At 50.2% G+C, this 22512-nt stretch overlaps 12 protein-coding genes across 12 annotated transcripts; 5 read left to right on the top strand and 7 right to left on the bottom strand.

The window, feature by feature from the left end:
• Positions 1–114: 114 nt before the first annotated feature.
• LCP9604111_2528 (translation elongation factor Tu) lies at positions 115–1684 on the bottom strand (the record flags this gene model as incomplete). The annotated part of the gene is made up of 5 exons (XM_039070015.1): positions 115–296; positions 357–1042; positions 1103–1365; positions 1437–1465; positions 1522–1684. The coding sequence occupies 5 exons, from the start codon at positions 1682–1684 to the stop codon at positions 115–117; spliced, it is 1323 nt and encodes a 440-aa protein (XP_038931280.1).
• A 398-nt stretch (positions 1685–2082) lies between these two features.
• Positions 2083–2772, bottom strand: LCP9604111_2529 (putative translation initiation factor IF3; the record flags this gene model as incomplete). The annotated part of the gene is made up of 1 exon (XM_039070016.1): positions 2083–2772. One exon carries the CDS (start codon positions 2770–2772, stop codon positions 2083–2085), a length of 690 nt encoding a protein of 229 aa, XP_038931281.1.
• Positions 2773–3694: 922 nt separating this feature from the next.
• On the top strand, positions 3695–5484 carry LCP9604111_2530 (guanosine diphosphatase; the record flags this gene model as incomplete). The annotated part of the gene is made up of 3 exons (XM_039070018.1): positions 3695–3959; positions 4012–5374; positions 5427–5484. The coding sequence occupies 3 exons, from the start codon at positions 3695–3697 to the stop codon at positions 5482–5484; spliced, it is 1686 nt and encodes a 561-aa protein (XP_038931282.1).
• A 385-nt stretch (positions 5485–5869) lies between these two features.
• On the bottom strand, positions 5870–6584 carry LCP9604111_2531 (NOPCHAP1/New4 family protein; the record flags this gene model as incomplete). The annotated part of the gene is made up of 2 exons (XM_039070019.1): positions 5870–6073; positions 6129–6584. 2 exons carry the CDS (start codon positions 6582–6584, stop codon positions 5870–5872), a joined length of 660 nt encoding a protein of 219 aa, XP_038931283.1.
• Positions 6585–7970: 1386 nt separating this feature from the next.
• On the bottom strand, positions 7971–10010 carry LCP9604111_2532 (BOD1/SHG1 domain-containing protein; the record flags this gene model as incomplete). Its single annotated transcript, XM_039070020.1, has 2 exons — positions 7971–9752; positions 9807–10010. 2 exons carry the CDS (start codon positions 10008–10010, stop codon positions 7971–7973), a joined length of 1986 nt encoding a protein of 661 aa, XP_038931284.1.
• A 274-nt stretch (positions 10011–10284) lies between these two features.
• LCP9604111_2533 (putative NADH-ubiquinone oxidoreductase 14 kDa subunit) lies at positions 10285–10664 on the top strand (the record flags this gene model as incomplete). The annotated part of the gene is made up of 2 exons (XM_039070021.1): positions 10285–10318; positions 10432–10664. The coding sequence occupies 2 exons, from the start codon at positions 10285–10287 to the stop codon at positions 10662–10664; spliced, it is 267 nt and encodes an 88-aa protein (XP_038931285.1).
• A 528-nt stretch (positions 10665–11192) lies between these two features.
• Positions 11193–13616, top strand: dscA (ubiquitin-protein ligase dscA; the record flags this gene model as incomplete). Its single annotated transcript, XM_039070022.1, has 1 exon — positions 11193–13616. The coding sequence occupies one exon, from the start codon at positions 11193–11195 to the stop codon at positions 13614–13616; it is 2424 nt and encodes an 807-aa protein (XP_038931286.1).
• A 348-nt stretch (positions 13617–13964) lies between these two features.
• Positions 13965–14753, bottom strand: LCP9604111_2535 (glycine decarboxylase subunit H; the record flags this gene model as incomplete). Its single annotated transcript, XM_039070023.1, has 3 exons — positions 13965–14278; positions 14412–14474; positions 14618–14753. The coding sequence occupies 3 exons, from the start codon at positions 14751–14753 to the stop codon at positions 13965–13967; spliced, it is 513 nt and encodes a 170-aa protein (XP_038931287.1).
• Positions 14754–14989: 236 nt separating this feature from the next.
• Positions 14990–15511, top strand: LCP9604111_2536 (mitochondrial 37S ribosomal protein bS6m; the record flags this gene model as incomplete). Its single annotated transcript, XM_039070024.1, has 3 exons — positions 14990–15013; positions 15091–15122; positions 15202–15511. The coding sequence occupies 3 exons, from the start codon at positions 14990–14992 to the stop codon at positions 15509–15511; spliced, it is 366 nt and encodes a 121-aa protein (XP_038931288.1).
• An 876-nt stretch (positions 15512–16387) lies between these two features.
• LCP9604111_2537 (acyl-CoA thioesterase) lies at positions 16388–17558 on the top strand (the record flags this gene model as incomplete). The annotated part of the gene is made up of 2 exons (XM_039070025.1): positions 16388–16648; positions 16704–17558. 2 exons carry the CDS (start codon positions 16388–16390, stop codon positions 17556–17558), a joined length of 1116 nt encoding a protein of 371 aa, XP_038931289.1.
• Positions 17559–17865: 307 nt separating this feature from the next.
• Positions 17866–19032, bottom strand: LCP9604111_2538 (PIG-Y family protein; the record flags this gene model as incomplete). Its single annotated transcript, XM_039070026.1, has 1 exon — positions 17866–19032. The coding sequence occupies one exon, from the start codon at positions 19030–19032 to the stop codon at positions 17866–17868; it is 1167 nt and encodes a 388-aa protein (XP_038931290.1).
• Positions 19033–20656: 1624 nt separating this feature from the next.
• LCP9604111_2539 (uncharacterized protein) lies at positions 20657–22395 on the bottom strand (the record flags this gene model as incomplete). The annotated part of the gene is made up of 5 exons (XM_039070027.1): positions 20657–20835; positions 20887–21019; positions 21072–21719; positions 21771–21878; positions 22015–22395. 5 exons carry the CDS (start codon positions 22393–22395, stop codon positions 20657–20659), a joined length of 1449 nt encoding a protein of 482 aa, XP_038931291.1.
• Positions 22396–22512: the final 117 nt, after the last annotated feature.

The following is a 22512-nucleotide window of genomic DNA, read 5'->3' on the forward strand; positions in this document are numbered from 1 at the left end:
TGGAATGAAAGGTGCCAAAACAAACAACATGTTAAAGAAAAAGGGTTCATAATACAAGGGTCAGACAGTTCGCCTGCCTGACCAAGGGCGTGAGCGGATCATTTACTGGACCATTTACTCGACGACACGGGTGATCAGACCAGTGGCAACGGTGCGGCCTCCCTCGCGGATGTTGAAACGCTGACCGGGCTCCGCAGCAACAGGGTGGTGGGTCTTGAGGATCATCTCGACGTTGTCACCGGGTTGGACACGTCTGGCCATGTCGCCATCAGGGAAGCTGAGATCACCAGCCTCATCTAGAGCATAGTTAGCATCCCTTATCGATTTGATATCATATCAGTGGAAATTGAACTTACCAGCAGTACGGATGTAGACCTGGGGCCGGTAGTTGGCACCGAAACCAGTACGGCGACCACCCTCGGCCTCGGTCAGAACGTACATGGACACGAGGAACTTGTTGTTAGCCTTGGTGCTGTTAGGGGCAGCAACGACCATGCCGCGGCGGATGTCCTCACGACGGACACCACGGAGCAGGAGACCGGAGTTGTCACCAGCACGGGACTCGTCACAGGACTTTTTGAAGGTCTCAATATCCGTAACCTTGGTCTTGATGGGGTTGCCGGAGTCGGTTGCACCGACGATTTCAACCTCAGTATCCTTCTTCAGGAGACCACGTTCGACACGGCCAGAGACAACAGTACCACGGCCAGGAATAGAGAAGACTTCCTCAACGGACATAAGGAAAGGCTTATCCATATCACGCTCGGGGGTAGGGATCCAGGTGTCGACGGCATGCATGAGCTTCTCAATCTGCTCAGTACCAATTTCGGGGCGGCGATTCTCCAGAGCGCAGAGGGCAGAGCCGAAGACGATAGGAGTCTCCTCACCCTCGAATCCGTAAGAGGAGAGGAGCTCACGCATCTCGAGCTCGACGAGCTCAAGCATCTCAGGGTCCTCGACAGCGTCGACCTTGTTAACGAACACAACAATCTTCTGAACACCAACCTGGCGGGCAAGCAGCAAGTGCTCACGGGTCTGGGGCCTAATGCGTGATTTGCGTCAGCACACTCATCAAACTAGGTTTTTAGACCGGGGGACGTACATCTGACCATCGGACGCAGCAACGACGACAATGGCACCATCCATGTTGGCAGCACCGGTAATCATGTTCTTAATATAATCGGCGTGACCGGGGCAGTCGACATGGGCGTAGTGACGGTCCTCAGTCGCAAATTCAATGTGGGCAGTCGAGATGGTAATACCACGCTTGCGCTCCTCAGGGGCCTTGTCAATGGAGGCATAGTCGAGGAAGTTGGCAAGACCCTTAGAGGCCTGGTGCTTGGTGATAGCGGCAGTCAGGGTGGTCTATGGGCGGACGGGTTAAATCTCATGTTCGAAGATGGCGGAAATGTCGGAACAAGTTGCGAATAGCTTACCTTGCCGTGATCGACGTGGCCAATAGTACCTAAGCAACAACCTTTTAGCGTGGAGATGGATTATGCGCCAACGACAGGATCATACCAATGTTAACGTGGGGCTTGTTACGCTCGAAAGCAGTGGCCAACCCACGGCCGGTCACCTTGTTGCTGAAGACATGGTGGACGGGGTTGACGGTAGTCGGACGCAGCAGGGAGGACCGGCTAGTGCGCGCCAGGAGGTTCAATGAACGAGAGATGCTCGACATCTTGGTTCAATAAATAAAACGATGGAACAAGAACAAAAAGGAAAGATTAAAAGAGATGGAGTAAGGATGGGAAAGAAGAAGCCCAGGTCAACACCAAATTTTCTAGTAAGATGGGTTCCGGGATGAATGGACCCATCTCAGGACAGCTTAGTCATCAGCCAATCATAGGCCTCGAATTGCGGGCAGAATACCTAGCCTGGAAATGGAGATAATGAAACATCAATTTTATGAATAGATGTGTCTCAATACGGAGAGTTCCAACGGCCTTAGCTCTCCGGGCTACTTCCAAGGTATGTGCGAGTGGACCCAAAGAATAGTATAACAGTGATGAGAAACAGCGATGTCACGTTGTCGTACAGTTCAATGCCATATAGTATACATGGAAGCAGTCCTCTCCGCTAGATATTCTTCTGTGCGGTAATCCTAAGTTGCTTCCCCGGTTCACCTTCCATTGCCTTGGTCTGAGTTCCACCGGCCTCTCTGATTGTGTCCAAAACACTCTGCATGACCTGTTTGATCTCATCCACTGTGGGATTGCGCTTGCGCTTCTTGGTGGTCAATAGGATTTCCACCCTGCGGCCTTTCTCCAAAAAGGTGGAGAGTTGTTTCAGGCGGTGCGACAGGTCATGGGCATCGATTGCCCAGTTCAGTTCAATTTGTTTGAATATAACCTTGGATTCGCGAGCTGACTTTGATTTGGCCTTTTCGTGTGCTCGCACTTCTTTCTTATTGTAGACCTTACAAACTGGTGGGTTGTCATTGTCTCCTTCTTGCACCTGGAGAAGAAAGAACTCGGTGTGGTCAAAGCTTTCAAGGACATCCTCTAGTCTGGTGGGAGGGTCGAGGTCACCTTCGTCGTTCACAACTTGGACAAACGACGCACGGATAGCTTCGTTTATCGGGGGCTTTTCAACGGGTGGCCGGTATGATCGAAGCTCTAGGCAATGGGATTGTTGAAAAAACCGAGTCTGGGGTGCATTCTGAAGAGGACTGAACGCAAGAATGCCAACTCTGGAGGTGCGAACGGGTGCGATGAAGATCTGGCGTAGGGCCTGGGCGGATGATATGAAACTGCGTGTGTGATTCATATTGTCGGCTGGTAGCGGAAAATGTAGCAGGAGTTGTAGAAGGTTGGCAAGCTCGCCTGTGAGGAGAGATGTAGTGTTTTTGCAACACATAGGGAGTAAGTTGAACAGTATGGCTATCCAGGATGCAAACACAACAAACATTAGTAAACCACTGCCCCCGGACTAGGTATCTACCTACATACCAACCTTGAAAGGTTAGATGCTTCCGGCCAAGTTATGATGGCTCATTACATTAACAAGCATATCCGGCATCCCGCGTGTAGTCTAAAACAGCTAGCTGCCTTAATACACACATGGAAAATGTGAGTTGCTCCCTCAATTCAAGAGTCGGGGCGCACTGGCAATAAATAATCCCTATACGCGCTAACAATACGAGCTGTACGGAGTACTCTCCCAACGGAGTACACTCTAGGAAGCTGAGTATACTTCAACTTTGTTCTTTTATCTTTCGTGTATATAGCACTCTATGTAGCTTGCACCGCCAACTTGATTGAATTGTACAATCATTACGTTACTTGCTTATCCTTTCTTCTCTTTGATTTTAGAAGGAAAATTACTTTGGACTTAGTAGAAGAGAAAGATGCTATGATTGTATATTAGCATTCCTATTGTGCGTAAATACTGGAAGTTCCCCGTGGTATGTACGGAGTACTATGTTGTATGTACATCCATGCATGCATTTAACGCCACATCTGCGCCACAACCATGAAACCCTGAATCTCCTTTCTCTCCTGAGACTTTCCCTCTTTACATCCATCCACTTTTTTTCTTAGGCTGGCTTGGTGTTTTTGGAGGACATCGGGATCAATGGTTACTTACTTGTTTCATTATTCCTCTTAACCCCATACAATCGTTTCACCATTCTTGCGCCAGCAACAAACGCCACCTGTCACTGCACCCTCATAATTTGACAACTGCTCGAATGTCGACTGGAGTCGACAATCAAATCCCTAACAGCAAATCCGACTACATAGATTCGGCCACCCGCCACCGCTCCATCTCCAACAGCGACGGACCTGCTATATCGCAGTCTATTAAGTCCAGTCAATTCTCCGACAAACAACCCGTCAACATGGCACAGACCCAGAGATCGCGTTACTTGAAGACGGGGGCAATTATTGCGTTCATCTTTATGGTCTTAGTGTGGCTCTCCCCTTCACAGCCGAGCACTTCAAATCTTACCAACGGTTGGTGTTCCCCTTGCTCGCGCTGCCGTTCGCAGGACTGATTATTTGGCAGAGCAACCACCTTCAAGCAGTGACGCGTCCACTTCGAGAGTATGCACCAAGCCGTTTGATTCATCCAAGCCTCTTATTCAGTACGCTCTCATGATTGACGCCGGCAGCACTGGGTCCCGAATTCATGTATACCGATTCAACAACTGCGGCCCTACCCCAGAACTTGAGAATGAAGTGTTCGAACAAACGAAAAAGAAGGAGGGAGGCTCCTCCGGTCTCAGCTCTTTTGGAGAGGATGCCGAGGGTGCAGCTCTGAGTCTGGACCCTCTTATGGAGGTCGCTGTGAAGTCGGTCCCCGAGGAGTACAGGTCGTGCTCTCCGGTTGCCGTCAAGGCCACGGCCGGACTTCGTCTTCTAGGTCCTGAAGAGAGCGACAAGATCTTGGAAGCCGTTAGACACCGTCTAGAGACTGTTTACCCCTTCCCCGTTGTCTCCAAGGAGAGAGGTGGTGTCGAGATCATGGATGGTTCAAAGGAAGGTGTCTACGCTTGGATTACAACCAACTACCTGCTGGGCAAGATTGGTGGCCCGGATGAGACTCCTACGGCCGCTGTCTTTGATCTGGGTGGCGGTTCCACTCAGATTGTCTTCGAACCCACATTCGAGCAGAGCAAGGCTGGTGGTATGCCGGAGCGTCTTGCTCCCGGTGACCACAAGTATGACCTCAACTTTGGTGGCCGCCATTTCGAGCTGTACCAACACTCTCATCTAGGATACGGTCTCATGTCTGCTCGCACGGCCATAAACACCGTGGTCGTGGAGGCGATGCTAGCTCAGAGCCCCAAGGACCTTTCCTGGGTTAAGCAGCCTATCTCCAACCCCTGCATTGGCACAGGAATGACCAAGACAGTAAAGCTGAAGTTCCCCGCTGATCATCCGCTGGGGCCTGAAGTCGAAGTGAGCATGGTTGGCCCGAAGGACAAGTCTATGACCCCCCAGTGCCGTGCTATCGCCGAGAAGATCCTGAAGAAGAGCGGCGAGTGTAAGCTTGCACCCTGTTCTTTCAACGGTGTGCACCAGCCATCTCTCGCAAAGACTTTCGCTCGAGAGGACTTGTACATCTTCTCTTATTTCTTCGACCGCACGGCTCCACTTGGCATGCCGGAATCTTTCACTCTGAATGAGCTTAACCAGCTGACCTCCACCGTTTGTGCTGGTGAGAGTGAATGGAAGGCGTTCGAAAGTGTTAAGTTCGAGGGTGAGGATAATGCGCTTGCACAGCTTCGGGATCGTCCGGAATGGTGTATGGACCTTAGCTTCATGACGGTTCTGCTGCACACCGGTTACGAAATTCCCTTGTCCCGCGAGGTCAAGATAGCCAAGAAGATCAAAAACAACGAGCTGGGTTGGTGTCTTGGTGCGAGGTTAGTTCACTCCTTGCCGTCCCTTTCTAATCAGTATACTGACCTGCTGCAGCTTGCCTCTTCTGAGCCAGGAATCCGGCTGGACTTGCCGCATCAAGGAAGTGGCCTAAGAAACGAGATGGTGAAACGCAAAATATATCACTTTTTAATAATGTCATTCGGTCATAGTGTATGATGGGTTCATGCATATATAGGGATCCGCGATATGCTCATGTTTTGTTTTACAGTTTTATTTTCCTCTTCCATATCTGTTTATCTAGACTTGATTCCTGATGAGTTGCATACAAAGGGAATGAATGTATGTGTCTTTGTGCACGCGATTGGTCTGGGCCACTTCTGTAGAGGGAAAAAGAAAAGCATTAGACGCTAAATGATAACACAAAGCCCAAGATAATGCAAATGAATGTCAATCGTGATTGAATCAAGACCGCGCATCTCCACCAAAAATGTTATAAATAATGCAACCCACCACTAAATCAAACGAACAAATGCCTATTAAGCCATCTCCTCGATAGACGGCTTGTCCGTATTCAACTTTTTACTCTTACCTCCCATAAGCTTCCCAATGATATCCGAGTCATTCATCTCTTGAGGGGTCTCCCCAGTGCCAGTGACACCATTAGACCCTTCGTCATCACTCTCCTCATCACTCGAAGAATCACCATCGCGTTTCTCTTCCAAAACCCCAAGACCAAGATCCTAAATCCATTAGCAAACCCCATCACAATCAATAAGCACAATCAATAAGCCTTACCATCTCAATATATTGCTCTGCATTTTCGTCCGCATTATCGAGAACCAGATCTCCAGCCTCCCCAGCCTCAATCTGCTTTTGCAAATTCTCATTTGCATCTTTCATCTTCGGCAAGAAAGCGTTGAGCCGCGACAAAAGTCCCGAGTCGCCTCTAATACGATGTATGCGCGGTTTCGGGCGGCCGGCGATGTGGGGTATTGAGGATGGATCAGAGGCATTTGCATGGGTGGTCGACTCCTCGGTGCCATTCATTTCTTGGTCGGAGTGTTGTTTGTCTTCTCTTTCGCTCTCGTTGTCATCCTCTGAAGATGAGCCCGAGGAGGAGGTTGGGTCGGAGTCAGATGATTGAATAGAGCTGGCGCGCTGTCGACGGGGCGCAGTGCGGTCTGCTAGGTTTAAAGATTGTGGAGAGGGATTGCTTGCAGCAGCCTCAGATCTTATCGTTGCGTTTGACATGGTTTCGATGTTGGAGGTATGTGGTTCGCTGGGGGTAGCAGAGATTTTCAGAGATTGTGATGCGCTGATGTGGGGTTTAGCAACTTGGATGCGTGCCAATATACAAATTTTTTATATGGCTAAATGATCTCAGTGTCTTCGGTTGTCTTGAAAGAGTGGAAGTTGGCGAGTCTGGGCATTTTCAACTTTTTTTGGGTGGAGAACTGATAACGGATAAGCTTATCTGATATCGATGCATGTGATCTTGGGAATACATAGTTGAAGTATTACCCCCTAAGTTTACTACATAGTAAGTCTTCTCCAAGAAAGACCTATCACAGCGACAGAAGCCGGATCGCCATCGCCACAAATCAACTATAGGGCATCGTGCTGTATTAACGGGAGCCGTCGTAAAGGCCCCTACCCATGAGTCTAAGGTCGGCCAAACAGCAGTACGAGCTAGAAAGGGAAGTCCTGAGCATCTGCTGATTCACACGGTCTGTCTCTTATTATACAGCCATGGCGTGGCATAATGTGTCAAACATGACTTCGTGTTTCCCGCGCGGACAATGTCAGGCCGCTGGGTGCTGTATCTAGGTGGTTGGATGGATGCCGACTTTTGTCCTGACCCGAGTCATTTAGAGTCAACTGAGGGGAGGGCGCGGGAAGCAAAACAGTTGGATGAAATATAACGTCTGTTTGAACTGCTGGTCAGGCGCTGCGAGGATATACAGGATGAGCGGGAAGGCCAGCCGGGCCACAGATGTGACAAATGGACATTGAAAGAACAGCTGAAGCCCCAGACCTAGAACTATTGCTAGCTTTTCGGTGCTGCTTGGCGTTTGGGAGCGAAGGATGGAAAAGGAAAGACTTGAGTATTGAATGGGAAAACTATCACAACAGTCTTGGGCACAGAGGAGAGATCGCATAAGACCGCAATAGAATGCGATAAATTCATTTTCACTAGCATTGGTCTTAATAAGAACGGGTGCTTCGTGGTGAGCATCTAGTCAAATCGCACATTTGAGCTTGCTCTATTTTTTTTTTCCTCTTCTTTCCTCGCCCGTTTAGACGCACTCACTTCAATAACCGTCCGGGTCGAAGCAGTTTAACCATTTACCACCCTTCTTTTGAAAGATGATAAGGCTACGTATGGAAGAAGGCTCCATGTTGTTGGAAATACGGGGAACAACTAACTGTACAAGTCGAGCGTCAACATCAGGGCTAGAGGATGACTAACAGTGCTGGGCGGGTGTAGAATGTTGTAGTGGTCCAAAGTTACGGGTGTAAAGGCAGCCGTTTCTGGCCTCAAAAGCGGTCATTTTCGGCGTCAATCCCGAAAATCTTTTTCTAATTGTAAGCAGAAGTCTCCCTGGTCTTTTCATACATGGCAAAGTTGCATAAAAATCATCGGCTCCGGTTCCTTCTGCGGCTGCGACTTCGTCGTCGACTTGGGCTTCTTCGTCGGCTAGGACTCCTTCGGCGACTAGGGGTTCGTCGAAGAGGTCGGCGATCATCTGTATCTTTCTCTTTCTCTTTCTCTTTCTCTTCTTCTTTCTCCTTCTCCTTTTCTTTTTCTATGTCAACCTCAGGATCTCCCTCTTTTGCTTGAGTCGAACCCTTATCTCGTTCAGATACCGGTTTGTAACGGTCAATATCGGCTAAACGGGGTCGCTGTTCTCGCTCTCGCTCCGGAGATCGGACCCGGCGGCGGGGTGACTTGCTCCGGTTGCTGGTGGAGGGCACGTAGCGGTCAATATCTAGAGTAGGAGAAGGCGAGCGACGCCGAGACCGAGATCGCCGTCGAGTAGATCGAGAACGTGACCGAGGACGGTCACGAGCACGAGGGGGGTGCGAGCGCGAGCGGCTGCGAGAACGTCGGCGTACAGGTGAGCGAGAGGGCCGACTGCGCCGAGGACGATAATTGTCATGATCTCGGTCTCGGTTGCGGTCTCGGTCGCGGCCAACACTGCGGTCCCGGCCGGCAGATCGACTGCGGCTGCGACGGCTTGGTCTGTAGCTTCCACCACCTCGATCATCCCGGAAGTCGCGGTAGCCACGGCGCGCATCCATATCACGATCTCGAGACCTCACAGAAGTATCCCGAGACCGTTCACGTCGGCGATCTGTGTCATAACGTGAGGTGCGTCGTCGACGCGAGCGACTACGGCTTCGATCCCGAGTCAAATGTCGGGACCGATCACCCCGGTCTGCAAGAGAACCACGCCTCGTGTTAGCATCTCGGGATATGCTGGCCGCTCTCGTAGATGTATTAGAAAACCTTGAATCATTGGCAGTCTTGGCCGGCCCTAACGCTGATACTGGCGGTTTCAGTCCATTCTCAATAGCCTCGGCCTCTTCAAAGTCAAACTCGGGCTTCTGTCGAGCCTTGGCTGCAAGTTCTTCGCCTTCTTTCAATAGCATTTGCAAAGCAGCCTCCTCGAGTGACTTCTCATCCACAAGAGGCGGTAGCACAGGAGTGGGAACATTCGATGTAGATGACTTGTCGTGTTTTGAATCCCGGGGCCTAGGTGATAACCCACGGTCAGAGCGATCACGGAAACGGTCTCTATCTCGAGTTCGACTGCGGTCACGGTCCCAGCCTCGATATCGCTCCCTATCTTCACGCCTTCGTCGCTCGTATCTTTCCTCTCGCTCTCGCTCTCGCTGCTCGTCGAGAATTCGTTGCTCTTCGCGTTGGCGTTCCCGATCAGCTCGCCTCTGTTCATCAATTTCCTTTCTTCGGGCCCGGTCTTCTTCGTCTTTCTGTCGTTCAAGTTCACGCTTCTTTTTGCGTTCTTCATCCCTGACGCGTTTTTCCTCTTCCTCAATCTCTCTCTGTTTGCGCTCCTCTTCGCGCCACACTTTTTCCCGCTCCTCCCGCTGGGCGCTGACGTAGGCTTCATAATCTGCATCGGTTTTGTTCCCTAGCTCGAGTTCACGGGCAGCCACTTCCTCTCCAACGTCCTGACATCGGATCTCACGAACAGATTCCAGGATGAAATCCAGGTGTTTGGATGCTAATTGGTCGATGGAGTCCTCCACGCTCTTGTAGACATCACCGCGGTCCACCGCGCCCTCAATGAGTGTCGCTGCCTTTCCTCTTTCGCGGGACAGCAGTGCCGGCTCGCGATCGATCGCTGACTCTGCAAGTGCGACTAACTTGTTGGTAAACTCGGTTCGAAGTTCCTGTTCGCATAGGATTAGCATGGTGCGAAAAAACATGTGGATAATATATCATACTCCGTCATTGAATTCAGCCCATATTTGTTTTCGGACACTATCAAAGCCACCCTTCTTCTTGAATGAATGTAAGAGTTTGTCAATGACTGCATGTTGCGCCGCAGACAAGGGAAGGTCGTCGGTCTTGAACTTCTTGCGCTTCACGCTCTCAATATCAATAGGCCGTTTAGCTGTAGAATCATCCATTGCCTCATCAGAAGCCATAGTTGGCCTGGGGAAGTCGAAGTCGCGCGAGCGATAAGCGATAACAAGTGTGACCGGAAGAATGGTTGTTCCGTGCTTGGGAACTGCGGCCCGTTGATTTGCTTCAACCTCGTCTCTCCTGGACTATTGCGACGGCAACATCTATCTCCGCCCCCAATTATCCCGGCTGCTGTGGTGTTGAATCAACCAGCCAACCCATCCGCCTTCCCAAAATCTTTCTCGGATCTCCATCAGCACCCGAATTACAACCACAACCCCGCGCTCGACCGCGATCATGGTTCACAAAGTACTCTTCTGGGGCGGCTTCGGTACGTCACATCTCCTTCCCCAGCTTTCAATCTATCACAAGAGCACGCTGCTTGGTAGCACGATTGTTCAAGTTATTTATATGCCATTGGAACTAACCGTGTTGATCCGACAGGCATTGCCGTCCGCCTTTGGCAACTCGGTATCGAGATGCGTCCGATCCTTGCCAAGGAATCCCTCTGGGTCTATCCTCTCTTCGCCGGTGTTGGTGGAAGCTTTGGTTACTGGCTTCAGGGTGTTGAGAGCAGACAATTGAAGATGCTTGCACAGCGCCGTGAGGCCATTCTCGAGAAGCGTCGGCGGCGGGATGCGAAGCCCGAGGGTGGTGTCCTGGCTGCTGCATCATAAAGCAGAGCTATTATGATTGAGATGGTCGTTGTGTGTATGCGTTTTTCTATTTGTACCAAAATTCAACCGGTTTGATATCAAGCATTCGGGTCTTCGCATTTAGTGGACAATTCTTGCCATAAAATGCATTGGCATTTTTTATCTTTTTGGTCTGTTCTAAATTCTGGCTAAGAATGGTCAGATAAGAAACAATTTGTTCATCTCTATTTTAATTTTACGGGGTATAAATCCCGAAGTAGAACGTTTCCAGGGTTGATATCGATCCATCCATCATGCCTGAGGCGTCATGAGTCAGCAAGGAGTGGGTGCCCGGCGGGCAGGCTCCCCGGGGTCGAGTACATCATCAACTCCGCTCCGTAGACACCTTCTTATACTGCGTTCGTCATTCATTAGTTCTTTTCTGTTTGTTCCCTCTGTAACTTAGCCGAGCTCCCCGCCTCCTTCTCGCATTTTTTTGGTTTCTCTTTATCGCGATGCTTATTGTCTGTCTTTGAGAAAAGAGTCCGATGCCGAGACTGCGTGGCATAGATGGATAACCGCGGCTCCTTTTTCTTCTTCGTGCTGGTGTTCTACCTTCTCTTCAGTTCCCAGTCTCGACCGCCATTGATCGATGAAGATCGGGCACGGCAACGTGAGCTTGACCATGAGCGACAGGTCCTTCGGTTATTGAATGGATCAAAATATGGCGACTTCGATCCGCCCGCCAATCGATGGCTTCCTTTTTCGGGTTCAAGAGGGAATGACAGCTATGCTTGGGACCTTTTTCCGCAGGTCAAAGGCCTGGCTCGCCACCAGTTACAATCAGCGGTCTCAAATGCCGGGCTAGAATCCCCGGACGGTCTAGAAGACCCCATTGTCTCGCCTACTTTGAACTTGACCAAGCTTCTGCTTCCGATATATCGCAACTCAACCGGGAAGCTGCGGGGGGACTGGGTTCGGCGAACTGAAGGTGTTCATCGCCGTGAACCTCTGAACACGACAGCCATCGCTGAAGAACACGAATACTTTACTCATGAATTCAGTCATAATATCACTGGCAATAGCGGCACCTTTTACTTTGATCTTGAAGAGGGAGGTGGTGAAGAACTTCAGATGGGCGATGGACTTTTGAGAGAGATGCGAGCCAGTTTGACGGTCGAGAGCGAGGACTTCTGGGGAAGTACCTGGTACATCTCGTTGTTAGGTGTACACTTCCCAGACACCGGAAGTATCGTTTTGACTACTTCCAGTGAGAAATTTGGCGGCATCTTCTCGTTGCCGCATTTCATGCTATCTTCTGACACTTACGAATTGTCACACGAGCTTCTTCTCAAGTCACTGTCGGACACCATCTCGGAGAAGCAAAATCGACCCCCAACACTGTTCCCCTGGTCCTCTCTGACAGGAACAGAGCAGATGGAGTTCCCTGCGCCTAAATGTGAACATATCATCTACTTGCAGCAGCATCCAGTCATGCTCGAAGATGCCGTTGCTGACCGATTGTTATTGGAGCGTATGGAGCAAGAGCTCAGATATCCTATGGGAGCGCCAATCCCAGATCCTCCTCTTATGGTCATGTCTGCTGTTGTCTTCTCCCCAGACTGCGGGTACATACTTCAAACGAAAGGAACCCCTGAGTTTCCTCCTTCTGATGCATTATATGTGACTGGGCCTAAGCATGAAGAGTACAGTAAATATGCATCTCGTCTCATTTTTGTGGTTTCTGGTGTTTTTGTTGCACAGATCACCCTGCTTCTTCGACAGATCAAAGAGGCTTCGACTCCTTCTACCCGGAGTCGGATCAGCTTCTATACCATCGCATTGATGGCGCTCGGCGATGCATTTGTTTTGACATTCATTGTTTTGGAACTATATGCCGCAGTATCTTTCCTAGTTTTGGCTACTGCATCATTTTTGGCGTTCCTGTCGGTGAGTTATATTGGAATGAAGTTCATGATGGAAATATGGGCAGTGCAAGAGCCAGAAAGAAGAGAGCAAGATCGTCCGCCCAATCCATCAACTCCAACAACTCGCCCTGGAACTTTGCCTTTGCCTGCCACTGCTTCGGAAGCACGAGACTCGGGAGCGACCCCAATCATCTTGTCACCCGACCAAGATGCCCCCGACGATGAGATGGATTCGCCGCCGCCAACCACCCGAGCCACTCCCCCAACTCCAAGGCAAATCCGCAGCGACGTAGGAACAATGTACGCACGGTTCTATCTTACCCTATTTGGCATGCTCATCCTGTCAATCTGGGCTTTCCTCCTGCCGAGACGTCTCGGCTCAATATACACCCGCTTCTTGGCAGCAGTCTATCTCTCCTTCTGGGTTCCACAGGTCTACCGCAACGCGATGAGAAATTGCCGCAAGGCTCTTCGGTGGGACTTTGTTGCCGGCCAAAGTGTTCTGCGACTCTTCCCATTCTTGTACTTCCTCACGGCACGGGGAAACGTGTTGTTTATCCGCCCCGACTATACAAGCGCATTCATCATGACTGGATGGGTGTGGATTCAAGCATGGATCCTGGTCAGCCAGGACGTTCTCGGGCCACGCTTCTTTGTGCCTCGTGGCTGGGCACCGCATGCATACGATTACCATCCCATGCTGCGCGATTTATCCGGAGCGGACGAGGATCTCGAAGCCGGTGGTGGCGTTCTGTCGATTGCATCCCTGCGCGGTGATGAACGAGATCTAGTCAGTGATTCGAAGGATGATGATAAGCAGCGGAAAGACCGCAAGAAGGCCATATTCGACTGTGCTATTTGCATGCAGGATATCGAGGTTCCTGTCCTTCCCGCGCCTTCTGCTTCGGGTGGAAGTAGCGTCACCGATGGGGCCGCAAGCATCTTGAGTCGCCGGCTATATATGGTCACTCCTTGTCGTCATATATTCCACACTGCCTGTCTGGAAAGCTGGATGAGACTTCGCCTCCAATGTCCGATCTGTCGTGAATCCATACCTCCTGTATAACTTATGTTGTAATGCTTCTCATACATGATATCATCTTCCTGTACACAGACCTGCATTCCACTATTGCGACATGCGTGATCTAGCTCTAAATATACATCCACCTAGATATATGGACTATGGTTTCTCTACAAGGAAATAAAACAACTATCCGTCCACGTATACAGAAATCTTGTTGAATAGTTCGTCGATCCGTAAACGGATCGACAAGATCTAAACGCTCTCGTTGAAGGAAATTGGTCACCATTGGTCATACATGACAACATAACATCAGTTAAAGAAGAAATTCACCACATCTAGCTCCAGACAGGCATTTATAAATTACGAACCAAGATCAATCACTCCACAAATTTAAGCATCGATAGTCTCTTTGTAGGCAGCCTCATCGAGCAACGCATCGAGCTCAGCAGCATCAGCGACTTCAATCTCAGCGATCCAACCCTCACCCTCAGGACTCTCGTTGATGGTCTTAGCCTTATCCTCGAGGACGCTGTTACCCTTGATAACCTTGCCGGAAACAGGGGAGAGGACATCAGAGGCAGACTTGACGGACTCGACAGCGCCGACGGGCTCGCCGGCAACGATCTCGAGGTCGACCTCGGGGAGCTCTACATAGACGACATCACCCAAGGAGTGGGCGGCGTAGTCGGTGATACCGATCTTGGCTGTAGAGAGTCTGTTAGTTAGCTCGCTGCTCCATATTCTGTATACTATTGGAGGCCATATACACCTGGCACCGGTTCAATGGATGGAAGGCAGGTGTATGAGACCAATTGATCGAGGTGGTTGTTCACTAACCAGTCTTGCCGCCCTCGGCCAGCTCAATCCATTCGTGCGACTCTGTGTACTTCTTCACCTGGGCTATAATTGCGAATTGGTGCGCCGTTAGTAAAATGTAACATCATAGAGCATGTTTGATAAATTTTGATGCTCCAATGCCGGTCCAAGTATGTTTTACATCGTCCTAGACAGCATTAACAGCATTGGGTGTTCATAGTACTCACAGAGAGGGCTTTGGGAGAAGCTCCTAGTTCCCCGCGGGAAACGGAAAGCAGGCGAAACCTGGCAGGCGGATGCAAGAGGCTTCTGGGAAATGACCCGGGAAGCAAAGGGGCGGATTGCGCGAGCGACAGAGGACATTTTGAGGTATAGGGAAAAGGAATGAGAAGCGTGGAAAGTGAAATGAGAAGAGGAGAGAGTTTAAGTAAAAGGGAAAGAAGGTGATGCGCTTCTCCGGCGGAGTTTCGTTGACGGCATTTCCCCGATAACGAAATGCCAAGACTACGATAAGCAACGCGCTAACCTCGTCGGATTTTGCTGGCTTCAAATGGTCATTGCTCCATTTCTGTCTCTAGTTCGCGCCAACCCTCGATGCCATGTTGTACGAGCTAATTGCCATTGTATGCTTTAGTTCCATCGAAACTGTCATATTGACACTCAAAGAAATGTTTGGATTTGCTAACCGCTCTGCTAACAGGTCCGCCCGGGCAGCCTCAACGAGGTGCGAGAGTACGTTTGAACCAACACCATCGCCGCGGTCTCCATCATCCGAACCTGTCGAATACTAATATAGATGATTTTACTGCAGAATCGCCCGTAATGCCGGTACCCAAGTCATCCGCTCCGGTGGCGTCGTTCGCGGCTACACCAACTGGGGTGCCTTCCGTCTGCCCAAGGTCACCACAAAACATCAGGCCCGATACACTGAAGGTCATCACTTCATCATGCGCTTCGACTCTTCCGGCTCTGTTCAGTCATCTATCCGCCGTACTCTCGGCCTCGACCCGCGTATGATCAACTTTTCCGTGGTCAAACTCGGCGACAAGCTCGAAGAGATCAAGGATATCGAGGGCAAGGTCGAGTGGAACAACGTTTCCACCATTACCGAGCAGATCTAATCGACGTGATCTTTTCGACGAAAGTTTGGTTGATTATTGATATCAGATTTGGGAGCGTCATTTAGTTTCCAGCACTTTTTTTTTGTTCTTTGTATTATTATGGCACGGGCATAGGGAACTGCCACTCGAACCTATCAGCAAAATCGGCGCATATTGTATAAAATACCAGTTTGATCTACAAGTCTATTTTGTGGCTGTTACTATACAATTCCTGTTCCCTCCATTCTTGACTCCATGAAAGATGGCAACGGCGAGCATGGCAAAGGAACCCAACGTATATATAGAGATCGACATGCCGTACCCTGTGAACGCCACCATGGTTCGATTTATGTAAACCTGAAGCAAAGCGCTCCAGCCGAAATGTATTCACCCGATCAGTCGTGAACGCTGAATTTGGACTAAGCATGCTATATGTACATAGATAATCGATTCAGAAGCCATAAAATGAGTTACTTTATGCGAAATATTTACACTTAGAACATTCACCCTATTTTGTACTAACTACGGAGGAACTATTTAGTTATTGTAGGGTCGTGAGTCAAACTGACAAGCCGAGGCACCGGCCGGTCCCGTCTCTTAGTCCGGGGTATGTACTCGGTACCAATCACCATACATCCATTATCAAATCTATTCACCTCTACTCCCCACAAGACAATCCTACCCGTTTTCCGTTAAAGAACAGAATACTGTATAAGGCTCAGATCCTTAATCCTACTTTCATATACCACGACCGCTCAGAGGCCGTTGTTATTGATCGGACAGGTACCATCAGCCCGCAGAACAATCACCCTTGTCGACAAGCAACTGCTTCACACTACTTGTACTCTTTGGGAAGAAAAGGGCCTAAATCAAACCGCCTCTCGCCTCTTTCGCGCTATGTCTCCACAAAGCAGGGCCCCGGACAATGACGGCGAGCTGACTTCCCCGCATTCTTTCACCGAGTTGATGTCGCTGCAGCGACTCGAAGATGCCTTGATCTCGTATCCCGACTCCACCGGACCAGAGAAGATTGAGCGGTTTCGCTCGCTGGCAATACCTTTCAATCCTGGTCAAGGAACGCGCTCGTTCGGCGGACATGTCTACGCCCAAGCAGCCTATGCAGCGTCCAAGACCGTCGGTCGGGGTTTAGTGATTCACGTAAGATATTATACATGAATTTCCCTCAAAGAACCTCAAACTGACATATCGGCAGGATATGACGGGTACATTCATCCTAGCGGGACGGCTCGACACGCCGTACGTGTACACAGTGCGACATATCCGCGATGGATTCATGTACAGCGCACGAGCCGTCGACGCGAGACAAGCAGGCAGAATCTGCTTCTCGTGCATATGCTCCTTCAAGCGGGATGAGAAGCAGCGTCTCTTCCAGCACCAGCCGAAATCAGCACAAGCGCGCTTCGACTCAATCCTCTCGGCAAAACGACCAGAAGACCAGCCTCCCAGTCCCAGCGTGGACGCAGATTGGTGGATCGATGCCGTGCAACAGGGGAACATCTCCGAGCACGAGTTTCCCGGTCTAGACGTGCGCAAGACTGATATGAAGGATTATAACCGCACCGAGGATGTCAAGCAACACCCTGACCGATATCGCCAGCTAACGCAGTACCGGCTCAAAGGATCACCGGATGAGGACCCTGCTGCGAGTTTGGCGCAGATCCGCGAGAGAGAAGAGAACGGGGAATATGATAATTTGTATGCGTGTGCGCATATGTATTCCAGTGATAAAAACTCGCTTCTTTTGATTCCGCGCGCGCTGGGGATCAAGCACTGGACTGAGATGGCGAGTCTTACACTTACGGTTATTGTGCATCAGCATGGGGAGGCTCTGCGGATGATTGATTGGGAGAGTGTTGGAGATGGCGGTGTTGGCGGTCTGAGTGAGTTGCCTATGAAGTGGTTTGTGCAGGAGGGTTGGACACCTCGGGCTACGGAGAACAGGGGGACGCATGAGAGTCATCTTTGGAGCCCTGATGGGACGTTGCTAGCGACTTCTTTGCAGGATAGTATGTTGCGCTTGAGGAAGTTGGACGTTGCAAATTTGTGATTTATACATGCCCCTCAGTATGTACATAGTTTATAGACTAGATGGCCGTACATATGAGGCCACGACAACAAGATTATTTGCTGGGAAAAATTCCAGCGATGCTTATACCTCTTTGTCGCTCATGTCCAGAAACTGATAGTGCAGTGGCAGCAATATAGCTGCAATATTTGCGCAGCCCATATGTATTGACCATCGAATGTTGTCAACACTGTCAGCCAACCACAAAACCCCACGGAATTTATGCCATTTAACGCTCACAAGAAGAAGGGTATTATAATATGGTATGCGCTGGAACAAGAGAAGAAAATCAAATATCCTCCCCGGATATATTAGCATGCTTGAAGTACTTCATACCCACCCATGCGACAACAACCCAAACCCAAGACATGACAGCCGTGAGAATGATAAGTGCAGGATAATACCCGACAATCGGCAAAGTCGGATCATCCTCCAACTCGGGCGGCGCATAGGGTGTCTCCCCAACATCCCAAGCCCAGCTCCAGACCTCAAAGCAGCTCCCAATGCCCACAACAAAGACTAGCCACGTCACAACCAGTATAATCCAGCCCCACCATTCGGTCTCGGAGTAGTCCACGTCCACATCGGGACTGCTCTTCATCTCAACCGGATGTGTGACCAGGGGCGAGGACTTGTGTCGGTGGACGGGCAGGTATGCTGGTTCGGGCTGAGGTTGGAGCGAATAAAAAGAAGCCGAGTTGGAGGATGGCGGGGAGATGTGCAAGCCAGTTGCAGAGCCGATTTTAGGACTGGTGCCCGTGTCGGCCGCTGTGGGATTTGAGTGCAGGCGAGGGAAGGAGATGAGGTCCTCGTCGTCGGTCGCTTGTTCTTGGAGATTTTGCTGTGCTAGGCCCTGGCGTCGGCGACTTATTGAGGGTCGAATGGGTTTCTGGGTATTTGCCGCGCTGAACCAGGCCGGTTGTTGGGTATCGTCGCGGTCATCGTCGAAGGCCCCGCTCTCGCGCGGTGAGTATCGCGTAGGCCCATTATCGGAGGGGGTTTGATCTGTTAGTTGTATAGCCGCTTGTAGATCGGCGGCAGGAAGTCGGCTAGGTTCGGCGCGGAGGGCTTCGAGAGCTTCGGCGGCTTTGGCGGTGGCTCTTTTGTCGCGCGATTCGAGCCTGGTGCCTAGCAATGCAGTTTTGCGGAGTGAACCACGCCGACGGCGCGTTCGGTGTTGTGCGAGAGCGGCAGACATTGCCCGGCTGCTGGTAGTTCCTCCCTTGCCTGTGGTCTGCGGCATACCGGAGTGGAGGTCTTCGTCGCCATCGTGATCCATACCGGGGTGGTGTCGTTCCAGGGAGGTGTGTGCTACCTGGTTCACGCGAAGGAAGGAAAGTCTCGAGAGGAGGGAACCCGAAAGGCTTCGTTTGTGGCCGCTACTTACGCTGCCTGATCGCGTGCGAGGAGATACTTCGTGGACCGCCAAGTCCGCGGTTCTCTCGTCATCGTCCATTAGTGCGAGTGGAACCGAGAGCTGGAACGTCAGCTCGGTCAATCCTCTTGCTTGGTGAAACTCGGAATCTGTGTTTTCTCGTTTGGTGTTTTTGTTTTGCAAAGACATCCATGAATGTTACCTGCACAGGGCCGTAAAGGAGTGGCATTGTAGCCCTATATCTCAGGCACCAACAATGTAACTGTATATCAATATTGCGATGCCAGCGGCGACACACGCTCAAATAGCCTTGAATTATGTCTCTAGTGCATATAAAGTATCAGCAATAACAGGTAAGATATGGAGTAAAATAATTTATATAATAATATTGGATCTTATCATCAATTTGAGAGGCACTTTCCCTTAACTCGGTCGCCTTCCCAGTATGTACCTTCAATATTTTCTCACGGCTAGAGGGTAATGCTGCAAAGTCTTGATACTATATTAGAGGCTTTAATTTCATGTCTTTTATGGTGTCTTTTAATTGAAAGAGTAAATAGAATACTTAAAGCCGGAATACCTATGCACATATATCCATAAGTACGGAGTTATAGCTTCGTGATTAGTAAATAACCATCCGATCCCGGTTTTCCAGTTGAGTACAGAGAAAATTCAGAGGAATAGAAAAAGGATGGAGCATGTACATTGCCTATCCCAATCTAAAACATGCCGTACATCTGATTGTCACACTGCATACATGTGCAGCAAGAGAAGGGTTGCGGTTTTACCAATCAACCAACGCTACAATGAGATACCAACTGCTATGAAACCGGTTCGACTTCAAATGCCCCGCAGAGCATAACACAACATATTTAGTTTCACTGCGAGCCTATAGGCAGATAATATCATGCAATCCGCCGTCTGCTCTGCACATCATACATAGTATATATAAAAATAAACAAAGAAAGTGCCATCGGCAATGAGTTTAAAGCAATGGAAAGGCAAAATGCAGGGGAAAAAAAGGCAAATTGGTATCTGGGCTAGAACGCCAGCAAGGCAGAGATATTTAGAAAAAAGATCAATGATGTCGCGTGCTCCAAAGAAATTCATCACAGCATATACGGATACTCGTGGGAAAGTGCCCAGACCAATGTGTCAACCGAGGAATCCATGGCAACCCATGAAAAGCATCTTTTGAGTGGAATGAGTATCGAACAAAGAAAGCAAGCCTAAGAAAAGACAGGGAAGCAAATCTGATACAACAAATGTACTCGAATGATAAAACAGCTAGAGAAATGAAATGAACAAACAGTCAACAGTCCAAATACGCGGGTGAAGAGTAGGGAGGTCGCTTTTATTTGGGGGGGCGTGACGGAGCCAACAAAAGTCCAAAGAATCCTTGATAGCAAGGCACGCTTAAGGAAAAGAAAAAGAAAAAAGAAGTAAAGAGAAAAATCAAATCAACATAGTGGACTTGGGGTATGGGGTGCGCAACACACAAATTCCGTTTCAGACAAAAGCAACTTGCTCGCTTGAAAATCCACTCAATTTAGGTAAAAGAAAGAAAATATCAACGGTGATGGGGAATTGTAGAAGGGTGCTATGGAAAGAAACACAGAAAGGACGTTAAATAAACTTAGTTCTGTGAGAAAATGCCGGAAGTGTCGTATGTGAGCAGACTGACTGGAGACTGTCAAAACCCGAGCTACGCCTGGTAGCCTCCGTTGAAGTTGGTGGATTGGTCCCAGTTGCCGGACGGGGACATGGCTTGGCCACGGCCGTAGCCCCCGGCATTACCTGCCTGGGCGTAGCCCTGGCCAGCCATAGCAGGTCCATTGAAATTGTTGGGTTGTTGATCCCAGCCTCGACCAGCAGGGGCAGGACCTATTACACCAGTAAGCGAGTGCCGAGAGATACGACGAATACTAGGCTCACCTTGATTCATGGGGTTCGCGGGACCACCGTATTGGGGGAAGAAACCGGCAGGGCTGTTGTTGAAGGGAGCGGCGTTGCCCTGCTGGGGAGAAAAGTTGTCGAATTGGCCGGTGGGAGGACGATCCTTACCCCACTGCGATAGTGAGTAAATAAGCCGGGAAATCACAGGAATAGCAATAACTTACACTGCACTTCAGAGGACGGCCGTTGACGTTGTAGCCGTTCAGCTGGCATATCGCAGAGGCTGCATTTTCATGCGAATCCATCTTCACGAATGCAAAGCCACGATCGGCCTGGAGGCGAGTTTCAAGGACATAGCCGAAGTTTTGGAACAGGGGAACCAAGTCATTCTGGGTGGTATAAGGTGTGAGATTGCCTACGTAGCAAGTAGTCTGCCACTGGGGAGTCTGCTGAGCAACCATATCGTAGCTCTGAATGCCGTGGGTTGGGAAGTGGTGGTGTCCGAAAGGAGTGGTAGGCGTCATGCCCATAGCAACCAGTGCCTGCTGCTGGGAGATTGAAGGTTGACCCTTCTGGTTGGCCCAGTTGCAACGGATAGCACGAGAACCGAGCCATTCACCATCCATTGAGTTGAGGGCCTTGTCTGCCTCTGCGCGGTCGCGGAAAGCAACGAAGCCGTATCCACGGGAGCGACCAGTCTTCATGTCCCACATCACACGTGCTTCGGATACTGAACCAAAAGCAGAGAATGCTTGAGTCAGGACTTCATCGTTGACTTCATTGCTCAAGTCGCCGACGAAGATATGGAAGTGGTTAGAAGTATCTTCCTTGCTGGTAGTGTTGGACTGGTACGCCCAGTTGACACGGATTTCCTGAGGCAATTAGATACAGCCACAGAATACCAGGAACGAAAGGAAACTTACCGATTGGTGGATTCTGCGACCATTCAGGGTTTGCATAGCCCTCTCGGCCGCACCTGGGTCATCGAACTCCACGAAACCGTAGTTGTGGCCCTTGGTGGTGAATTGCCCCTGGAATGAGTAAAACAGTCAGCAACCAGTATTCCATCAAGGACTAGCAATGGTATCCCAGATAAGAGCTCCAGAGAGCATTTCCAACAACTCAGGGGGCGGATATGCAGGGGGGCTGTCTGTCAGGAGAACTCACATTCTTGTCGGGAATGATCTTCACGCTGACCACGTGGCCAGTGGTTTCAAAGATCTGCTTGAGGATGTCCTCAGTGACCCTCGGGTCCAGCCCACCCACATACAGGGCTCTCTTGTTTGGTTCAGGAGCCGCTCGGCGGACATATCCACCAGCGCTTGTGGGGGACATCATATCAACTCCGGACATGGGAGAGGTCATGGCGGTGGGAATCGGATTGGTATTCTGGGGAATTATCACCGGGGGGCGCGGGGGCGGGGGCATATGGGACTGGTTGCCCTGGCCATTGCCCTGAGGAGCATCGTACTGTTGGGCTTGACCGACAGCGGGTTGAGGCGCGGGGGGAAGAGACGAGGGGGTCGAGGCTTGAGCGTTTTCAGCCATTATGATTGCTTTTTGAAAAGATACGGATATATCCCAAAGACGATCAGAGGAAGCTAAAGATGCGGAAGTCGGACGGGGTTAAATGTCAGACCGGGAGAGCCCAGTGTTATGATCTGT

The sequence above is a fragment of the Penicillium roqueforti genome (genome assembly GCF_015533775.1).
Source record: "Penicillium roqueforti strain LCP96 04111 chromosome Unknown scaffold_03, whole genome shotgun sequence".
Lineage (NCBI taxonomy): Eukaryota > Fungi > Ascomycota > Eurotiomycetes > Eurotiales > Aspergillaceae > Penicillium > Penicillium roqueforti.